The sequence below is a fragment of the Protobothrops mucrosquamatus genome, unplaced genomic scaffold, assembly GCF_001527695.2.
Source record: "Protobothrops mucrosquamatus isolate PMUCROS unplaced genomic scaffold, P.Mucros_1.0 scaffold1846, whole genome shotgun sequence".
NCBI lineage: Eukaryota > Metazoa > Chordata > Lepidosauria > Squamata > Viperidae > Protobothrops > Protobothrops mucrosquamatus.
Genome location: NW_015387976.1, coordinates 185,576 through 206,505, shown reverse-complemented (window position 1 = coordinate 206,505; position 20,930 = coordinate 185,576). Strand labels below are relative to the sequence as shown.

Sequence of the window (20,930 nt, the reverse complement as noted above, 5' to 3'; positions counted from 1 at the left end):
CATGACTTTTCCCCCATTGCCAGCAATGGGGTGAGTGCGGTTTCGGTGTGACGCATCCGGCCCGCAGGCTGGCAGTTTGACATGCCTGCACTAAATGATTCAACATTTCAAATGTTACATTTATTTTCCTGATTATCATGAAGTTTCAGGCAGCTTTGGATATTCTTGTTCTGACACAAAACCATAAAACTCGGATACCCTATTCCTATTCATCATCTTTGTATGATCCTGCATACTCTTTGCATACAAATAGATCATTTCTGAAAAATGCAACAGAAAAATAAAAAAAGGAAGAAATGGCTCTGAAGTGTCATTTTGGCTACCTCTTCAAATGCTCCTGTTACAAAACTTTCACATAGAGTTTTTAGTGTAACAATGAGGAATGTTTTTATGTTGACAATGTTATGTTCCAATGTGATGGGATCAAGGTCAGCATCTGAGCTGTTCTTACAATGGATACTTCCTCTTTTTGTAGGAGATTCAGACTCCTACCAAGAGCCGATAGGTTATTCTGTCCCTAATTACAGCAAACCAAGTATTTATGAGAATCATATCTGTATACTCTCTTAAAAGTTTTATTTACTACTTATTCACAAAAACATTGAAAACGAACATTAAAAATATGGCTTCTTAAAATGACCTCTGTTACTTGAACAAAATCTTTATTTCTGTACAGAGGACCCATTAAACTATGAACTGATTGTTGCTATGTAACCAGCCAGCAGTTTCTTTTAGCATACATTAGTTTGTTTGCATAGCATAACTTTAAATAGTGAAGACCTTCTGAACAGTATAATAAAAATACTGAATGATATCTTCTTTTTGTATTTCTATGAAAGGTGATTGTTGTACAAGCTATTGAATTATTTTGTTAAACTAGTTAATTATGAAAAAATAAAGGAGCTTGCATTTTATCTGTTGTTTCCTAATTACCAGTGATGCACCTGGAAATATTTTCATTTATTATATTGTTTATTTATTCAATTAGCCATATATAAAACCATGTTTTGAAAATATGTCCATTACAAAAGGATATGAATTTTGCCACATATATGAATTTTGTATTCTATAGGATTACTATACAGAACAGTACAATTGAGGCAAGTAGTATGAGTTAGAAAAAAGAGTCACACAATCTAGATACTTTTTTGATTAAGTTTAATTTGTTTGTAGCCATACAAATATCAAGAAACAATTATTTACTTTAAACTAGGTTGCATCACTCTTCATATTACTTTTAGTAAGGCTGTTACCATAACTAGCTAGTTTTTAAATAATTGGTTAAAGCAAGAATTTGGTGTTTTCCTGATTGTTACATGTACATTTTCTGATTTTAAGTTTAGGAATTTTCCAAAAGATCTTTAGAATTGCCTAGGTATTTCCACTTGACTTTAGTACCAATCTTTCTTTGATTTCAGTTGCAACCAATCTGGCTATTCTATACAAAGTCAAAAATGAACTTCTTCACTAAAGAAATTACTAGTAAACTGTAGCTTCTCTGATCCCAGAAACATGAAGGGGAACTCAGGCATGGTATAAAGTCCTTTGTTACAATAGTACAGTTGATCCCATGACTTCAGTAGCCAGACAGAGAAAAATAATTAACCCTGACACACAAAAAAAATTCTCTTCCCGTAAACATGGTCAACCAATAAAATGCTATTTTATGTTAAAAACTTCTGCCCTCCCATCTTTTTTGTATTTTTTAAAATTATTTTTTAATATTGCATTATGAAGTGACATATGATCAGCTCCATTTTAAATAAGTAAAAAACACATTTGAAGTTTAACATGCAGAGTTTGTCCAATCATGTATGCAATGCTAAATCATTCAGAGAAGACAAAATTTGTATGTTCCAGTACATGTGCATGATTTAGTACTGGTCATGGGGAGTGGGAGGACTTTAAAAGAGGCTTGTCTAAACTCTTTGCCTTCGGTGGCATCACTGTGGAATACAGAGATTGTACTGTATTATAAATTTCAACATAAGCAACAATGCAGGAAAAAATATGTAGCTACCATTGTAATTCATAGCTATTTTTATAAATTTCCCAGCTCCAAAAAACAGAAACAGCATCCCTTCCTATGTCTATGATGTTCTATGGAGCATTTTTTAATTCATAGCTTAAGTCAGATTAAGTATTAAGCTCTAATCTTAATAGCACTTTATAAAATAAGCTTATGTGCCTGTTTTTCAATTCATCTTTCGACTGGTCTAAAATCAGTTTTTTGGTGGATTGAATCTTACTCTCTGCACTTATTCTCTACTCTGTTCTTTAGCTCTGCTAGAGCTAAATATGTTCTTTATGCAATCCCCTAAACTTTAATTTTCAGGTTTCTGCAAATTTGTCTTTGGGGACCCCCTTCTATAAAATTCACAATCCTGTTAGGTCTGCTCTTTCTTTCTTTTCTTTTTTCCTCCTCTACAATGCACTAAAATAAGCTGTCATGCAGTTACCAGAAATAAGATTGGCTTTCATCATATTAAAAATAGATGCCAATTCTTCTTTTACAAGGAACATAAATAGTTTCTGGATAATACTGAAAAAAAATGGCTTTATAAAAGGTAGGATATAGGCAAAATTTCAAAAGAGGAACCATTATTCTTTCCTTCACTCTGACAACTTCCAGGTAGCTAATTGTTTTCATCCCGTTTTGGACTTTACAAAACTGGTATGATGGGGAAATGCTATTGTTTACCCCAACCATTTGACAAAAGCAATTCCCACGTGAACGGCCAGCTTGGCTGTGAGACACGGTCCTGCTACCTTAAAGAAGGAAATGGGTGGGTGAGTTCTCAGGCATAAGAAACCATCATGTTGACAACCCCCCCCCTCCATTTTCATTGCAAAGGCAGGTTTGTTTCCATTTTTGCTCTTGCTATTGTCATTCCCACATGTTTGGCTAAAATTTCTATATAATAATTAATCATAAATGAACACCCATCCAAAACATAATAGGTACACATTGTAAAAAAATAAAGTTATCAGATCTATTCAAAATAGTAGACTCTTTCTTATATAGATTTTATATTACAAAGGAAATCTTGAAATAAAATCACAAAAGAGACTGACAAGAAACATTTAAAAGTAACGATAGATTGTTTTTAATTCTCTATCAGTAGTTTAGTCATTTTAGAAATCTTATTACCATTTGAAAATGAAAAAGAAATGATGTGTGTGTGTCTGTGTCAATATGTACGTGTGTGTGTTTCATACACATACATACTGTACATACACAGATACATACATATACTAGTAGCCTTAACTTTAAATACATTAAATATTTGCTGTGATGATGGAAACCTTATTAGTAAGGGTAAATGTGGTAGTTCTCTTTATTAAGTTAGTTTTAACAGTTACATATTTCTTCATTATAATGTCAATGAAGACTTTTCCCATTCATGTCAACACATGTTTAACATAGTATTGTGATTTATTTGAAAGGAAAGCAAAGGGAGACCCAATGGAAATCTCCCACAATCTATTTACTCTAAGAAAATGGGTCCAATTTTGATGGATTTAAATAGTTTAATTGATGCAAACGATGCCTAATTTCAACATGTTATTTTTCATTTTAGATCCTCCTCAGAGCTTTCCCTGAGAAAAAAATTATTTTAAAAAAAAGATGAGTGTATTTAAGGTAGAAAAATGAATTCAAATAAATAAGCATAAGAACTTGCTCAGCAGGCAATATTTATAAATCCACAAAGAGCAGATTAAAGTAAATAATACCATAGTCCAGTCAATCTCTCAAACTGAGCCGTGCTTATCCTGCACCAAAGTTAACTTATAAAGCGTCCAATGTTGACCAAAGGCAGCAGTCTTTCTATTTTTTTTTTAAAAAAGTTTTCAGTTTATGCAGCTTTGACACTTGGGAGGAGGTTGAATATCAAAGCCGAAGACAGGCTGGTTCCAAAGTTTTTCATTAGCACTTGGTGGGAGACTGCAAAGAACAATACAACATAACACACAAAATGCAATGCAGGGGGTGGGGAACTCTCCCAAATTCCAACTTCCACATCTTTGTCAAAGTAGAATAGGACTTTCTGAGCCAAATTGGAAGCCCAGGTTTAGGGACAGTTTTTTTGTTTACTTTGGGGTGGAGGCCTTTTTCTTTTCTTTCTTTTTTTGGCATTGTTACTCCTCCTATGTCCAAACCTCCATATTTGGAAGTGTACAGTAGTGGTCAATCAAGATTATATCAGTGAAGTGTCACTTTTTAGTTAGTCCTTTATTGGCTTACATTGTGTTGTGTTGTACAATCATTCCTTGCGCTCTTAAATTTGCGGATCCGTGAGAAAACAGCCTTTTTGTTACAGCGCTCACCTCTGATGGTAATGTTTTTCTCTTGAAGCACATCTTTGTCAGTGTATAGGTTTCTTGCTCGGCAGATGTAGGTGCCTGAATGTTCAAGCGAAATGTTCTTGATGATGAGAGGGAGCTCCACGGAATATTCCTTCACAATGGCTTTTTTAATTCTTGTTTGGTTGTTAGCTGTCCTTGGTAAAAGCCAGGTGAGGTCTTTGTATAGGTATTTGTTGGCTAGACATGACAACACTAGCGTTTGTCCTTCAACAGGTGCTTTCTTCAAGTTAATAGAGAATCCATTTGGTATATCTGTCAAAAACCAAAGCACTCTTTTAGTTCATAGGAAATCTGAAAAAAGATACAATTTCTAGGACATAGTCCGAGTATCCTTCCTGGAGCTGAAATTAAATTGGTGGTGGGTGTGATTATTGAGTAAATGGAAGACATAATGGGAATTTTTTTTATGATGCATTGAATATGTTCACAGAAATAAACTGGATGAAACACAGAGTGATATTTGGTGAGTATTCATTATGATTAAAGACTCAATATGTAAAGGGCTTAAAATATATGCTTATTTTGTTTCTGACAAAGCATATGGGCTTTCCACTTTTCTTATCACTATTTTTATCACTAGGTATCTGCCCTTGCTTAAGGCAAAGTCTGAATACCCTGGTTTTGAAGGAGACCAGTTAATGCTTTGCATGGCCACTAGTCATTCTTTTCTATTATATACAAAATATCAAAAATCAAAATCTTTTTCTGATCACAGAAAAGTTTCTTGGAACCTGAATTGCAATGTGTACTTGTGGAGGAAAGCTAAAGTTTCTACTTGCAAATTTTGTAAAATTTTACAAAAATGTGAAATTACACTGTCAAAAACCATGTTCAGAAGTATTCCATTATGGGAACATACAAAAGTAAAAGAATTACTTTTCTGTATCGAAAGTAATCCTTAATAATACTTCTGGGGATGCTATTTGATTTCTACAATTATAATTTAATCAATTCTTATGATTTAATGGAGGGCCAGGTAACGTATTTTTCTGGGGAGAGGTTTACGATGCTCAAACATTTCCGAAATGCTTTAACATGTCAGTAGGGAAGTTACCTGGTTTTGGAAACTACCAGTCTCATCCGTGGTGACCATTGATAGGGGATTAAGAACAGTACTATCAAAACATTGTGGGAGAGTCAGTTTGCTTTTCCTAAAGAAATGTCACTTCTAATCCACCTTTCCACATTATGCATTTGATAATGTAATTTTTGAAATGATATATTACATCATTTAAAATGGTGAATACGAAATAGGCATAATAAACAATTTAATTTTATTAGAAAGAAAGGAGAAAAAAAGAGATACCTTTTAATATGCGTTTACTAAAAAGATACTTTTTTTTTAGCACCTCACAGTGTTAAAATCTGAGACTAGTTGAATAGTGAGTGTCTGGAATAATGTAAAAGAGTTATATTTACTTTAGTGATTTGAAACTTCCTGTGGAAATCGCTCCCAGGTTTCCTGATGGAAGATTTTGTTTATCTTTGCCAAGCACCATCAGGAATCTCAAAATAAAATGCCTTTAGTGACACTGGTCAGCCGGGAGATAAGGCTACACTGTTCCTGTCTCACCCTCAGTAATTGCAAACCCACCCAGGGTCCTGCTGCGTGCCAGCAAAACAGCCCAACAAATAGGGGAAGGATCAGAGTGAAAGGGTGGAGTCTGTGGAAAACAGAGAATGAACCATTCAACATTCAGAGATAGCTAAGAAAGCCATGGTAACTTTGATTATTATGAAGTCCCTAAAGTGAAATCTACTTAAAACAAAAGCTTCAGATTCATGAAGGCTAATTTGAGTAGACAACAGGGGGGGGGAAACCCCTAATCACAGAAAAAATATTAAAACAGCACTAAGTTGTGGTCAATTGATGTCTTTTTCTATTTTGTCTGCTCCTTTGAGTAGTTCTGTTTCTTTCTAGAGGAGATAATTAATGGAATTAATAAAGATTTTTCTACATCAAATTCATAAACAAACTAGTTAAAATAATTCAGGGATCCACACTGATCTATAATCAACCCTCATCAGTTGGAGCATATCATCTTGGTGAGATACCCTGCATTTTGACTAATAGCTAGCAAAAAAAAAAAACCTCCACATTTTTTACTACAACTATACTTTCTTGTTCAGTTGGCTGAAAGAGGATTTGCTTTCAATATGCCCTGAAAAAAGAAGGGAATTTGGAGAACGTCTTATGAATAGCACATAGTGTCTTTGCCTCTATTTAATTACAAAGTGGCCAAAGGATTGGCTGAATATCTTGTCTTTCATACATTGCATAATATTTCTCCAGCAAATGGAAATCTTGAATTTTTGCTTTCCATTAAATCCGAAGGGCCCCTCTGTGTTTTATTGTAGCAAAACAACTGCTATCACCAAGAAGAACTCCATCTTTTAAAAATTTAAGGGACAATAGAAAATACAGAATATAGATAGAAAATATTTGCCCAGCATTTCTCCTCACAAATGTGGTGGAAAATTGGGAAAGGCCAAGTTCAACTAGATTTCAATCTAATTAATTGACAGCACAGAGTAGCAGTCTCAAAAGAGAATGGCTTTTTTAACCGCTCCCCCCCCTTATGTTCCTGTCCCCACCTTAGCATTCTCTCTGGTTTTGCCAGACTTAAAATAAAAACAAACTTAAAAGTTGTTGAAAAGCTAACAGACCTCTAGCAATCAGTCTAGCCCCAAAGTATCTATTTTGAATACACTGAAAGGAAATCCTTTTTAGCATCCTGGCCTTTTGTTCACAGCCATCAGCATTTTGAATTGGCATTAGTTTAAAGATATTTTTTGTTGTTGTTCTTCTTGTTCCCTAGTAAATCAGAACATTTAGTTGTTTTTTTTTCTTCAGCTGATTGGGAGGAGAAAAGTCTAGCTAATTACACTAGCTTAAGCTTGAACAATTTCACACAGATGCTTTTCTCATACCCTACTTTTTTTTAAGCCCATAGCAAGACCTGCTTGAGTCTGAAACTGATTTAAAAAGCTTTCCTTTCTTGGCAGGACCACAGGGTCCCATGGCTTACTTTTCCTCTGTTCAAAGCAACTTCTTCGGTAATTGCATTTAAGAGGGATGCCTGATTATATTAGCTGTTGATTATATTTACAAGCCAAAACATTAGCACTTAAATAATATTAAATCTAGTTGTCACATCTGTCATAGCTATTCATTAATCACAAAATGGCAAAAAAAACCCAATATAACTAAATGTCATATGAATTATTGGAGCATGAAATGTACTTCACCTGTTACAAAATAACTGATGTCTCTTTTGTCCTTTCCCACTTTATTGGATGCTATGCAGCTGTAGATTCCAGATGTTCTGGATTCAGCCACAACCAAGATGCTAGCAGTCTGTGAAAGAAAAATAATTTTATACTTATACATTTGAACTGTTTTTCACAGATCCAGCTAAACAATATCTCTAACGTAATTCAATTTTTTAAAATAATTTTATTAAAGCTTACAAATAGTGTACAAAGATAAAAGTAATGAAATAGTGCACAATGATAAAAAGTAAACAAAAAAATAAGATATATAAAACATGATTTTTCCCCTCTTCAGAAGAGTGTAAACAATTTCAGCAATTGGTTCAATTACAACACTGATTCAATCAAATGCAAATTTCATTGCAGAAAAAGCCTATGGTGGTAATTGGACAATTAAGAGGAAAGTAGTTTTCCCAAGAGACTTTTATTTTACCATAGTAATTGCATTTTAATATACAAAATTAGGATGTTTGTTTTATCTCATGCTTAAGAGGCTGCAGCAAATGAGGTATGGTACAATGAAGGCCCTGAGTCAGAGAGAAAAATTGGCCAGGAAATTTCCAGGAAAATCTGGCTTCCATTTGGAGAATGAAGAAGCAGCTAAGATAAAGAAGAGATTCTTGCCTTTCTTACTTACAAATTAAATACTAAATACAGTTGCAAGGCAATTAATAATAACTTTGCCTGTGGCAAGTTAAAAAATAACAATAAGAAGTTTGGCATTCAGATTATTTTATAAGCAAAATAGAATCTATTTTTGGCACACATAGCCATTTAATTGTTGAAAATTATGTCCAATGCTTACAATTAGTGAATGTTCAGAGATAAAGAAAATTCTGGAGAAGAAACACATGTCTAAAAAATGAAGCCACTGAGGGTAAACAGTTCTTGGAAAATAAATCATTGTATGATTTTGATAATTTGCAAAGACTAAAATGCACTAAAGTGCACAAAATACACTTCATACTGAAGATCTAGATATTCCCTTAATGAGTTGTCACACTTTTGCTCTGAAGATCTGCTTACAAAGCAAATTTTAACTTTGCTGTGATTAATAACAGGGAAACAGCCAACAATGGAAGCTGTCATTGTTTTACCCAAACATCACATTCATAAACAAACCACACTTTTGTCTGATGTTTTAGCCTTCTTCCCTACCATCATCAACAGCAGCCTGTTGACATTTTACAATACATCCTAAAAAAATATTTCATTAGTCACCAATATTTTCCAACTGGTGTTTGGGTAATCTCTATATAACCACTCTCTTTCCTCTGATTTTTGTAATAACAGCTTTTTTATAAGGAAAAGCTGATAATTAAACAAAGACAGGTTTCAATTGTATAGTATTCATATGCATAGTATTCTTTGACCCAAGAAAACAAAGCGTTCACAGCCATTCAAGAAACACACACGTCTCTTATGGTATATAAATAACACTGATTCTTGCCTACACAAGTGTAATACCAATATAGGAAGATTTTTATAATAAAGAAACAAACACATGAATAGAATAGAATAGAATAGAATAGAATAGAATAGAATAGAATAGAATAGAATAGAATAGAATAGAATAGAATAGAATAGAATCTGGAAGGGACCTTGGAAATCTTCTAGTCCAGCCCCCTGCTCAAGCCGGAGAACCTATACCATCTCAGACAAGTGACTGTCTACTCTCTTCTTAAAAACCTCTAGTGATGGAGCACCCACAATTTCTGGAAGCAAGGTGTTCCACTGGTTAATTGTCCTCACTATCAGGAAGTTTCTCCTTAATTATACAGTAGGTTGCTTCCTCTCACAGTTACTATTTTTAAGCAAGGTCTCGCCCAATCTGTACTTTCAATTTTTCCTGCCTAAATGTAAAACTTTGTTTTTCTCCACATTGAAACTCATTTTGTTGGATAGGGCCCAATGTTCATGTTTATCAAGATCTTTTTAGATCCTGAATTTGTCTTCTGGGGTGTTGGCTACTCCTGTCAGTTTGATGTCATCTGCAAATTTGATGAGTTCCCCTTTAATTCCCTCATCTAAGTCATTTATGAAGATATTGAAGAGTACTGGGCCTAAAACGGAACCTTGCGGTACCCCACTGCTTACTTCTCTCCATGTGGATGTGGTGCCATTGAGGACTACTCGTTGAGTTTCGTTTGCCAGCCAGCTACAGATCCATCTGGTGGTGATGTTGTCTATTCCACCTTTTTCTAGCTTACCAAGGAGTACGTTGTGGTCTACTTTATCAAATGCCTTACTGAAATCTAAGTATACTACATCCACAGCATTTCGCTGGTCTACTAGTTTAGTCACTTTATCGAAGAATGAAATAAGATTGGTTTGGCATGATCTGTTTTTAATGAACCCGTGCTGGCTACTAGTTACAAATTTGTTTGCTTCTGGTTGTTCACAGATCTGTTTTTTTATTATCTTTTCTAGTATCTTCCCAAGTATTGATGTTAAACTGATTGATCTGTAGTTTTCTAGTTCCGTTTTTTCCCCCTTTCTTGAAGATGGGAACCACATCAGCCCTTTTCCAATCCTCAGGTACTTCCCTGGTGCTCCAGGATTTATGAAAGATATGATGTAATGGTTCTGAGATAACATCTGCCAGCTCCTTCAGAACTCTGGGATGTAATCTGTCAGGTCCCGGTGATTTATACTCGTCAAGGTCAGATAGATGTTCTCTTACCATTTTCTTGCTTATTTTAATTTTTGTTTCTAGTTTGTCTTTTGCAGTGATTTTTTGGTATGTTGGGCTATAGTTCCTTTTTGTGTGAAGACTGATGCAAAGTATGAGTTATTTCCTTGCCATCTTCTCTCTTTAGTGGACCTATAGTTTCCTTGACTTTTTTCTTCTTATTAATGTGTTGGAAGAAACTTTTTTTTTACTATCCTCGATTTCTGTTGCAAGTTTTTGTTCGTTCTGAGCCTTTGCTTTCCTGACTTCATCTTTGCATGTTCTGCCTGTCTGCTGATAATTGGCCTTTGTTATGTGCCCCTCTTTCCATTTTTTGTATTTGTCCTTTTGGTCTTTCAGTTTGTCATCTTTGTGCAGCCATGCTGGTTTCTTTTTGAATTGAATTGAATGAGGTATCATAGATATTTCTTCCTAAGATTAATGTCATTTTTATAACATATCTTGTTGTAACTCACATTAAATATGATGTTTTAATATGCAAGGATTGAAATAGTCTTTACAGATCAGCCTGTAACCCTGCTATCTAATCAGTAGTGATAGGAAGGAGATACATTTTATATATTTTATATCCCACATAAACAACCTTCAGACAGGGACTAAGAGTCACAGAAATATGTTTAAATTAGTCTTGCCTCTATTTTAAGCTTTGAACAAACTTTTCTAACTTTTCTAATATCTAACCCCTAGTAGTCCAAAATTAAAATCCTGAACAGTATTATTAATTATGTGCATGAGCGTGGTTATTTATCCAAAGGGATAGCCAAAAATAGCCTGAGGCTTGGTGAAATAACCAAATAACCAAATGTTCAATGACTTTCTGAAGAGCAGAAGGGTTGAGCCATTTACAGTATTTCTTTTCACTGTTAGTCAGCAATCAACTGTTTTTGTATGGCTTCTTCTTGATCTACAGTAAAGTTTCTAGTCAGGTTGACCTATTTTCTTTTCATCTTTTTCTGGCTCACAAATTAAACTAAGTGTCCAGTGTCAGGAGATCTGTGATTTACCGACTCGAACTTTGTTTAGGAAAGAGGAGTATATGGCGGTAGGCAGTCCTACAAATACTCTAGGTCAAGACAGGTAAGATTTTGTATCATGGTGGATATCTTGAGCTGGGTCCAGAAAGCAGTTAGTAACCAAAGGAGCTGTTCAATATGTCACTTCTTAGAAACACTATTCACTATCTCAGTACTGCTGCATTTTCAGTTCTTTGTACTTTCCAAACCATCTTCAAGATCTCCCCCACAAACAGTACATTTCAGTAATCCAGCACTGAGAATTATGCTTCACCAATGTCAGACTTCTGTCCAGAGGAGAGGGCAATACATTATCATTTTCTTGTCATCAGTGTACAACATCAATGCCCCATCAAAAAGGATTCCCATGCTGTGAAAGCGATTCTTAAAGGGAAGTTCAGTCTCTCCAGATCAGACATCTCTCTCAAATCTTGAAATTCAGTCCCTAGTTATCTAGGAAACCACTATCATTAAGAGCATCACTTTTTCCTAATTAACTTGCCTGGTTGCTTGTATAAACTCATTTAAAATGGACAGAGAAGAAGAACTCATGTTGATTTATATTGTTCTCCGTACAAGCTCTACAAGGGCAAAATATCTGTCTGTCTTTCTTCCAGCTTCCCAGCTTCCATTCATCCAGCAAGTCACAAATACACACTCATTTCTCAGCTATTTGCTTTTAATCCTGACTGCACTTTTGTCTAAAATCATGAAATATATATTTTTTCACAATTGCTTCACCCTGGAAAAGATTTCATATTTTATATACATCATTTTCCACACTTTTTCTTTTGTTAAATGTCTTGCAAACATTTTCATTAGCTACCAGAACCAGACGTTGGGTGAAGGCCACTAAAATAATATCATATTCCTTAATACTTTATTCAGTAAACAAGGGAATTATACATTGGCTTCAGAGGTTGTGGCTTGGAATTTACATTTATTAGAAAAGATTACAGTGGTAAATGGATTTTTGATCATTTATTCTATTTACATAACATTTTGTCTGGCTTATTCTTAAAAGTATATCAAAATGAGAATTTAAACATTCCCAAAGCTCTCCTCTTCATTGTGAACAGTCATGTAATACAAGCAAAAGTTTAGTTGTGACTGGAGTAGGTTTATTGCCATACATGTAATCCTCAATTTACAACTGGAATGGAGACTGCCCATTACAATCAAAAGTCCTGATGGTTGTAGAGCCGGTTATCAGAAAACCTTGTAGATTGTGGTCATGCGATCACAAGATGCTGCAAACAACTATAAGTGGGGTTGGTTGCAGAGCACCTGAAATAGGATCACAGTGGGGAGGGAAATCTATCAGAACTTTAGAATCAGGTTATAAGTGCCTTGGAGGGGGGCAGGCTGTCGTAACTTTAAAGTAAGCAACCAGTCATAACTCAAGGACTACCTGTTTACCCAACAAAGGATGTTGCATCAGTTATGTACTGTTATCACAATACACACAGAGATACTGAGGGCCTGATTTTGAACAAGTGTGATTCATGTTCTGTACTGAACTGGATGCTATTGCATCAGTCAGATTTACTTCATAAAGTAACGATATTGTCATTATAGTAAGGTTAGAATTTGGCAGTGGCTTTCACCATTATAGTCTAATGAACAACCATTCAACCTTAGCAGGAACTCATAAAAAAGATGCCCAAAGTTTAATTTCCCCCTCCAAAGTGCCATACCTTGTTCTTCCCCTCTATTAAAGCTGTTCTTTGTGTAATGCTTTGGATTCTGTTTCCTGTAGTGCTTTCAGATGTCAAAACTAGCGGATTTTCTGAACTGGAGCAAAAGTCATACCTATGACAGGATAAATAAGAATGAAGCAACAGTTTAATAAAATAGAGCACCAAAAATAGCAAGGCATTCCCATTAACAAAACGCTGTTTCAAATTTAAATCGAGCTTTCATTACTAAGTTTCCGATGGTAAGCCTATACCAGGGGTAGGTAACCTTGGCTCTTTTATGACTCGTGGACTTCAACTCACAGAATTCCTGAGCCAGCTATGCTGGCTCAGGAATTCTGTGAGTTGAAGTCCACGAGTCATAAAAGAGTCAAGGTTGCCTACCCCTGGCCTATACCCACTGTCTTGAAATGGAGAGTTATAGTTATTTCAAAGTAAACTCATGGTTTTACATTAATTATAGGTAGTAAATTAAATCAAAACATTTTATAAAAACATGTGAAGGTAAAGGACAAAATGCCCGGTAGAAATCATACAGACAAAAATATAAAAATTATAGTTTGTAATCAAGTAATTCCTAAATGTTTAAGCTGATCTGAACAAAACTTATTACAAAAGTAATTTTTATCCACTTATCACAAATACTATTTCTCAGACATCTTTATAATATTTTTATTTTTAAAATTATTTTAAACTTCAAAATCTAGGTTTCAATCTTCAAGTTTTAGGAAGGTTTTAGCTTTTCAGATGGAATCTTTCAATGTTAAGAACTAAGTTTCATTTATAAAAAGTAAATTTTGAAATGTTTATTCTATATTGTATCCCATTACACACACATTGCAGAAATTTTTCTTCAGAAAATATATTTAACCATCAACATACAATTTGTTCTTTGGTACTGAAATATTTGGTACTTGAAGGCACATAATCAATCAATTGAAAGTCAATTAATAGCTTGATAATGTATTCCATGTAGTTTACAAAATTTAGGGGGAAAATCTCCCAAATAATAAAAATATGTAAATTTAAATGAAACATTCTTTTTCTTTAATATTGCAGGTATCAAATAAAATGTAAATGTTATAATGTTGTATCAGTTGAAATTCTTGAAGTTCTTTTATTTTATAATTAATTAGCTTGTAATCAAAACATTCAAGTGTAGCTTTGATGGAAATAATTTTCCAAAACCTAATCTGACACTTATGGTCATTTCATATTTCTTTTGGAAGGTATTCTTGTTTCTATTCCACATTTCTACATTTAGTCCCTCATATTGTGTCAGAGTTTTGAGCTCTTGTCAAACTTTTTATTTTTCATGATTAGGTTGTTAATATTTATCAACATTCTCCTTAAAGCAAACAAGTTCTTGTCATTTTCCTTTGTAAACCATTGTCTTTAGCAAAGTGGAATTTACAATTAAATGTTTCTGTTATTTTCATTGACAGTGATCTGTGATCAGAAAGCATCAAAATGTCCCATAATTTTCTCAATCATTTATGTTAGTGTTTTTTATGCTGGCTGGAGAATTCTGGGATTTGAAGTCCACACAAAGTTGCCAAGCTTGAAAAACACTGGCTTATGTCATTGAAAAAACAACAACTTCTCATTGTTATGCATTATTGGAAATATAAATATTATGGAAAACAATAAACCTGTTTCCATCAGGTTTATTCCAGAAGATTTGAACCTTCTGGATTAAACTTGGGAGATATCAGAGGGAAATACAACTAAGAAAAATGTGTGTATTGATTGCAATAATGTGTACAACTGAATTGTGTGGTTTTTTTCCCCCCTACCCATACCTCACAATACTATTTGACTGCATGCAACTGTTAACAGCATTGCCCAGAAGCTGCGGTTAACTGTTTCCAGGATCAGTAAAAAGATTGATCAACAATCTTGCTTTTCATAATAAATAATTTTTGCAATAGTGGTGAATATCTGTAACTTGGATGTAGTATGAGGGTGAAGGCTCGTTCTCCGAGCTTGTGGGTTGGTTTCAAAATGTTTAGTTACCAGGCTAGGTAACATCTTCAGCGGAATTTAGGGGATGTCAGTGTCAGTGTTCTTCTGTTTATAAGGGCTTTAGGTGTGGGTGTGTTGCATGAGGGTCTTGTGTGATGGGTCTTGTGACCTGATATAACCTCCCCATCACAAGATCCATCAAAAGACTCACTGAAGATTCACACCTGACCCATCACAAGACCCATCACAAGACCCATCACAAGGCCCTCACTCGACACACCCACACCTGAAGCCCTTATAAGCAGAAGAACATTGACATCCCGCTAAACTACGCTGAAGATGTTATTGTACCTAGCCTGGTAATGAAACATTTGGAAACCAATGCACAAGATCAGAGAATGAGCCTTCACCCTCAGATAAAGTATTTTCCCAAATTATTGTCAAAATTGAAATGAATGGAAAGGATTTTTTAAAAATAATATTGTGTTATGTTATAATATTATAACTTGATAATTCAAAGCTGATAGTACTATAGCTTTAGAAGTAATGTGAAAATGCTTTAAAGCCTGTGGTGGAGTCACAAAATACTGCATACTTAAAATGATAAATTTCAAATGATGCCATATGAATGTCATATTCATAAAAGCATAGAAAATCCATTGCAATTTCGCATATAGTTTACTATGAGTTGAACAGTGTTGTTTAGCATAAGATTGGATCTTCTCCAAACTCTGAATGATCAGACTCAATGAAAAGGCATCTTAATATATATAAATAAGCCAATATTCCATACAAAGCATCCTTAGCATGTTATGCTGAAATCAAAGAAAACCTGATTAGTTATGAAAAGCACCTGGGTATGCCATATAAAGATATGTGTTCACTGAACAGTACTGTATCCATTCAGCTTTTATATACTGTATTATACATTCTGTCCATAACAAGACAAGCAGGATGTTGCATAAAAATTGTGTGGGTGGTGTTTAGCATCTTGACCTAGAGATGATTCAACACTAGGTCCAGATACTGAGAATCGTCCACTTTTATTTTTTTTAATGCTTTCCTTATCTATAATGTTGGTGGGGTCATGAATCAGGTTAAAGAAAGCTAGCCTGCTATCTCAGAGTATACAGCAAACAATACTCTAAAAATTATTTGAAATTGCCAGGAGATTAGGCACTTCTGGAACGGTTGTTACTGCTTTCCTTTAATTTATTTGAGCATCAACTGTGCAAACTATTTCTGAATCTCCCTTCAGTTTCTATAATATGGAAAACCAGCATTTTAGAATGTCCAAAGTCCTGCTAGGCAGCTATTGCTAACAAGATAAAAAGAAATAAATTGGCATACATAAAAGAAAACAAAGCAACTCCACTCCCAAACAAAAACACCAATCAGTAACGCATTAAGACTTAAATCCCTATATATCAATCTATGTCTGTGATGCTCAATTGGTTTGCCAATCTGACCAGTTCCTTATCTGTAACACCCTATAGTAGTGTTTCTCAACGCTGTCAACTTTAACATGTGTGGACTTCAACTCCCAGAATCACCCAGCCAGCATTCTGTATTCTGAGAACTGAAGTCCACACATGTTAAAATTTTCAAGGCTGAGAAACACTGTCATATAGCAAATATGTTCCTGGAATATCCAAGATAATTATTGTATAGGCTTAGGGAAATAACTTTACACCTGCAGCAGTCGATTGCTAGCATATTTCTTTGCCATTGTTTGAATTGATTCTTTTTCAAAAAGAGGTAAGGAAGAAGATTTCAAACAGTCTGGTTGGTTGTTTATTTATTGTCCTATCTAGGACAATAATTCTATGTTTTTCTTTCTCTGTTTTTAAAAATATTACTTATGGTGTCAGTTTCCAATCAGTTTAAAGCAGCTGATTTTTTAAAAAAATTGTGCAACACTGAATCTTATATAATAATACTTATAGTAATAATGCAAAACTTCAACTACAATCTCAACAAGCTACCAAGGTTTTTGAGTGCTAAAATGGAATGGCACTATCAGTGAGAGTTTCTTGACAAACTACCATGGCACAGAGCTCTAGATATGTAGATTCTTCCCATTGTCCAATTTTCTTACTGTCCTCCTCACCCTAAAAGACAAAATGTTTTCTACAAACTGGACTCTGTGAATTTAGATACTACATAAGGAGTGAATTTTGTTTTGCATGCTTTCTTTATTCCTTCATAAATGGAAGAAAAGAATTGGAAGAATTTGATGTTAACAACACAGGAGAAAGCAAAATAGCTTTCTGGAGAATTCTAGGAGTTGAAGTCTACACATCTTTACATTACTGAGGTTTAGAAATGCTGGTCTAACCGCAACTGTATGGCTACCTATTAACGTCTAAGCAGTAGCCACAGATTCCTTTTACTATTCTTTATTATAGATATGATAGGTGAATTATTGCTTTGTCTTTTGTTGGGAATGCAATGTTGGCACTTCATTGCAAACCTAAAACTATGAACAAAATCACCATTCACATGTTCCAGATATGGGATACCAGCAAATAAACTGGATACCAGTGCAACCTAGAGTAACAAGGTTTTATTTAGTTTAGCAATTGAGCTAAAATGGAAGCTAGTTTAGGAGGAAAGCAAGAAAACCAGAAGCACAATGATTTGGCTCAATGGTTGTAATCAAGATAGGGTTCTCTTCCAGAAAGTCTGAATATGTTGGTTATTGCATGGATTCCTTCATGCCTATAATCAGGCTCCAGCAAAATTGGATCAGAAAGAGAAAAGAAAGAACTGAGAAGAATTTGAAGCAGAGAGAGAGAGATCCAACCTAAGTAGCATAGGGTTGTGGCAAACTAAATTAGGTTTTCCATACTGAATTTCTTGCAAGTTGATAAGTTTAATAAGTTAATCAATTTGGTCTGGTGATGAAAGCCAGCTGGGTGAACTTGGGCCAGTCTTTCTCAGCCCAACTCACCTTACAGGGTTGTTGTTGTGGGGAAAATAGAAGGAGGAGGAAGGTGCAGGGAAAACAGGAGGAGGAAGATGTATTCCATATGTTCGTTGCCTTCACTTAGTTGTAAAAATAATAAAGGCAGGACGTAAACAAATAAAAGATATGAATCCAGAATTTTTTTGCTCACAGCTTAGTTGCTTATCAATATTATTTGTTCAAATTTCATCTTGTTACTTTCTTTAAAAATTGTGTAATGTTGATAAATGGTTGGAATTTATCCATAGTATAAATAGCGATAGGAATCTATTTTTCATAATGTGAATACCTGTCGTATGAAAAAAGACCAACATCAACAAAGATGCAAAATCTGTTGTAGACTTCACTGTATTCCAGTTTCACTGTGAATCATCTAGTAGTTTCAATAATGCATACTCTGTGGGATATAACCCATTCAGCAATGTCTCCAGTGACTCATTCTCCATGTAGCACAAACGAGCTATTCTGTTTGTAATTGGAATTGTAATCCTGAAGATAGCTAATATTTGGAAAGTATACAAGACTTAATGTTTATTTTAGATAGTAAATACTCAGAAGCCTTGATTTTCCCTCCCTCCCGAATTCTCAGATATCTATTACTGATAAATAGGGGGCTTACTATATATGCCACTCCAGTCATTAATGAACTTGAATAGCTTGCATAGCCTGCTAGGCAAATAAGATTAAAACAATGATAGAAATAAAGGAAGAAAAACCCATAAAACCTATTTTATCTACCCAGAAAATGATCTTTCTGATTAGCCAAGGGGCAATATCATTCCATCCACAAGAAAGACATTCCAACTAAAGAAGTTATAGCCTCATAATGTATCTAATACCAAAGTCCTAAAAGTCTTCCTAAAAACCAATATGGTTAAGTCTAATTATGGAGGAATGCTGTTTCAGGCAGAATTGGAAAGTCATTCCTTCATGGACATCTCTTCCTGATCTTATTGGATAGGCAGATGCAGTCAGGAGTGAGTGTTCCTGAGGACACTAACGTTTTCTTATGCAATTTGGAAATAAAACTATAGCTTTATTATACCCCAAACTCAAGAGAACATGGTTCAATCAGTGATGAAAATGTCATTTTTACCAGTAAATATTTCATAATTCATCTACCTATTACTTTACATATCTATCACAAATCTATGTTTAAAGATCCAGTTAATATGTGTTTGGGAAAGTATCATTCAGCTTTGGAAAGCAGAAGTCATTAATTTTAGTTTCAATTTCCACAGAAATGAGGAAAGAGGAAGAAGCAGTCAAAGCTGTAAATCTAATAATCCTACATTCAAGAACACCAGCTCTATAAAGAAAAGTGTACTTTCCCAAACAGTATCCAATCCTCAGGAGGCACATTTTGTATGCTTTGGTCTTTACAGATCATATATTGCTAAGTTTTAAAAGGCACATATGCCTAGGACATCAACCAGCAAGCTCTTGAGAAGGAATCTAGGACAGAGGGGGAGATGGGGGAAAAAAGACATGACTCTTAAGGATACATCAAACTCTTAAGGAAGTAAATTGTGCCATGTTTGAAGATGCAAAGATAATCACTGTGCTGGGAACCGTCTTATATGCAGGAGGAAGCCAAACAACAAGAGGAAAGCAGCATATGCTCCTAATTTCGCACAGGAAGCTCCCAGCACCTCCTGCCTAAGTAAGATAAGAAAACTCCCATGGCCTATTCTAGACAAGGCCACTGTTATCACCCTTAGCTTCACACTATCCTCTCCCTACTCCACAGTTTGCTGTCTTAATGAGATCCTACCTCCAATTGCTTGCAGCTTGCCAAGTACAATAGAATGAAATATTTATAACTGTGGATAGGGAAGCTTTCCAGGCTGAAAGTTTACTGCATGTCACCTTGATATTTGTCCATGGATTTAAAGTATAAACCGGTTTATTGATTACAAGGACTACTGATATAAAATCAAGTAACAGGGCTGCATTATTAGAGCCCAGATCACTCATAAAAACACAACTGTTGTTGTGATAATCTGAATACATTACTTGTATTGTAATTTACAAGTTTGTAAAGTACAAACCTGTATTTTACAAGTTTAACATTTCCGATAAAGAATGCTCTGATCCATAAAATATTACTGAATAATACGTTTTGAATATAACTATTGCCTGTAAAAAGATTACAATCTTAAGACCTTTTTAAAAACCTGCTAGGGAAAAAAACATACCAGAATTCACAGCAAGGTAAGATATGGATTTTGTCTTTTTAAAAGAATTTATAGCAATGTTTTGAAACATACACAGAAACATTTTTAGTGCATATAGAATCCAATAAAAGGAACTGTAAAATGTGAACACAAGTTACTATTAAAAACAATCATATACAACTTTGCAAATCCTTTCTGAAATATTCATTGTAAGAAGTATTTAGGCAAATGTTGCTTGTTTATCCTGAAATTATGGATGGCTTTCAAAAAGACAATCCAGTGTCATTTTGGGGGGAAAAATACAGAGCCTTAAATACAAAGATAAATATTAATGACTTTCAGTGTATGAAAGGCATAAAAATGTCGTCTTTTTTTTGAAAAAATAAAAGGTACAACAGCTTCTTTCAACCACACCTATTCATTCACATTCCAAGTTGTAGCTGAATTTATTTCAAGATTATATCACCTTTCTTCAGGTGTTACCATTGTGAGGCCATTTGCTTTCCCTTCCCCTTCCCTTGAAAAAATTCTACCAAATGGCTGGGAAAAAATAGTCATGCTATTTCCAGCAATATCATTTTATTTATTTATTTATTTAATTTGTATCCCGCCCTTCTCCTTACGGACTCAGGGCGGCTGACAGCCTTATAAAACAGATACAACAATAAAAATACCCAGTTTAAAACCTAATTAAAAAGAAATATTTACTGTGGCCTATGTCAATTAAAATTACTCTTAAAACCCCACTAAAAATTCCCCTAGGCCAATCCCGCTTGT

General features: G+C 34.5%; 1 protein-coding gene across 1 annotated transcript in view; it reads right to left on the bottom strand.

Annotated features, from left to right (window-relative positions):
* Positions 1 to 3,083: 3,083 nt before the first annotated feature.
* The window catches only part of FLT1 (fms related tyrosine kinase 1), a 65,318-nt gene continuing 47,471 nt past the window's right edge, over positions 3,084 to 20,930 (bottom strand). Inside the window, exons 11-13 of the mRNA XM_029285544.1 lie at positions 13,044 to 13,158; positions 7,618 to 7,726; positions 3,084 to 4,620 (exon numbers count right to left, since the gene is read on the bottom strand). Of these exons, the coding sequence (XP_029141377.1) occupies positions 4,235 to 4,620; positions 7,618 to 7,726; positions 13,044 to 13,158 (610 nt within the window). The 3' untranslated portion in view covers positions 3,084 to 4,234. The remainder of the gene's footprint in view (positions 4,621 to 7,617; positions 7,727 to 13,043; positions 13,159 to 20,930) is intronic.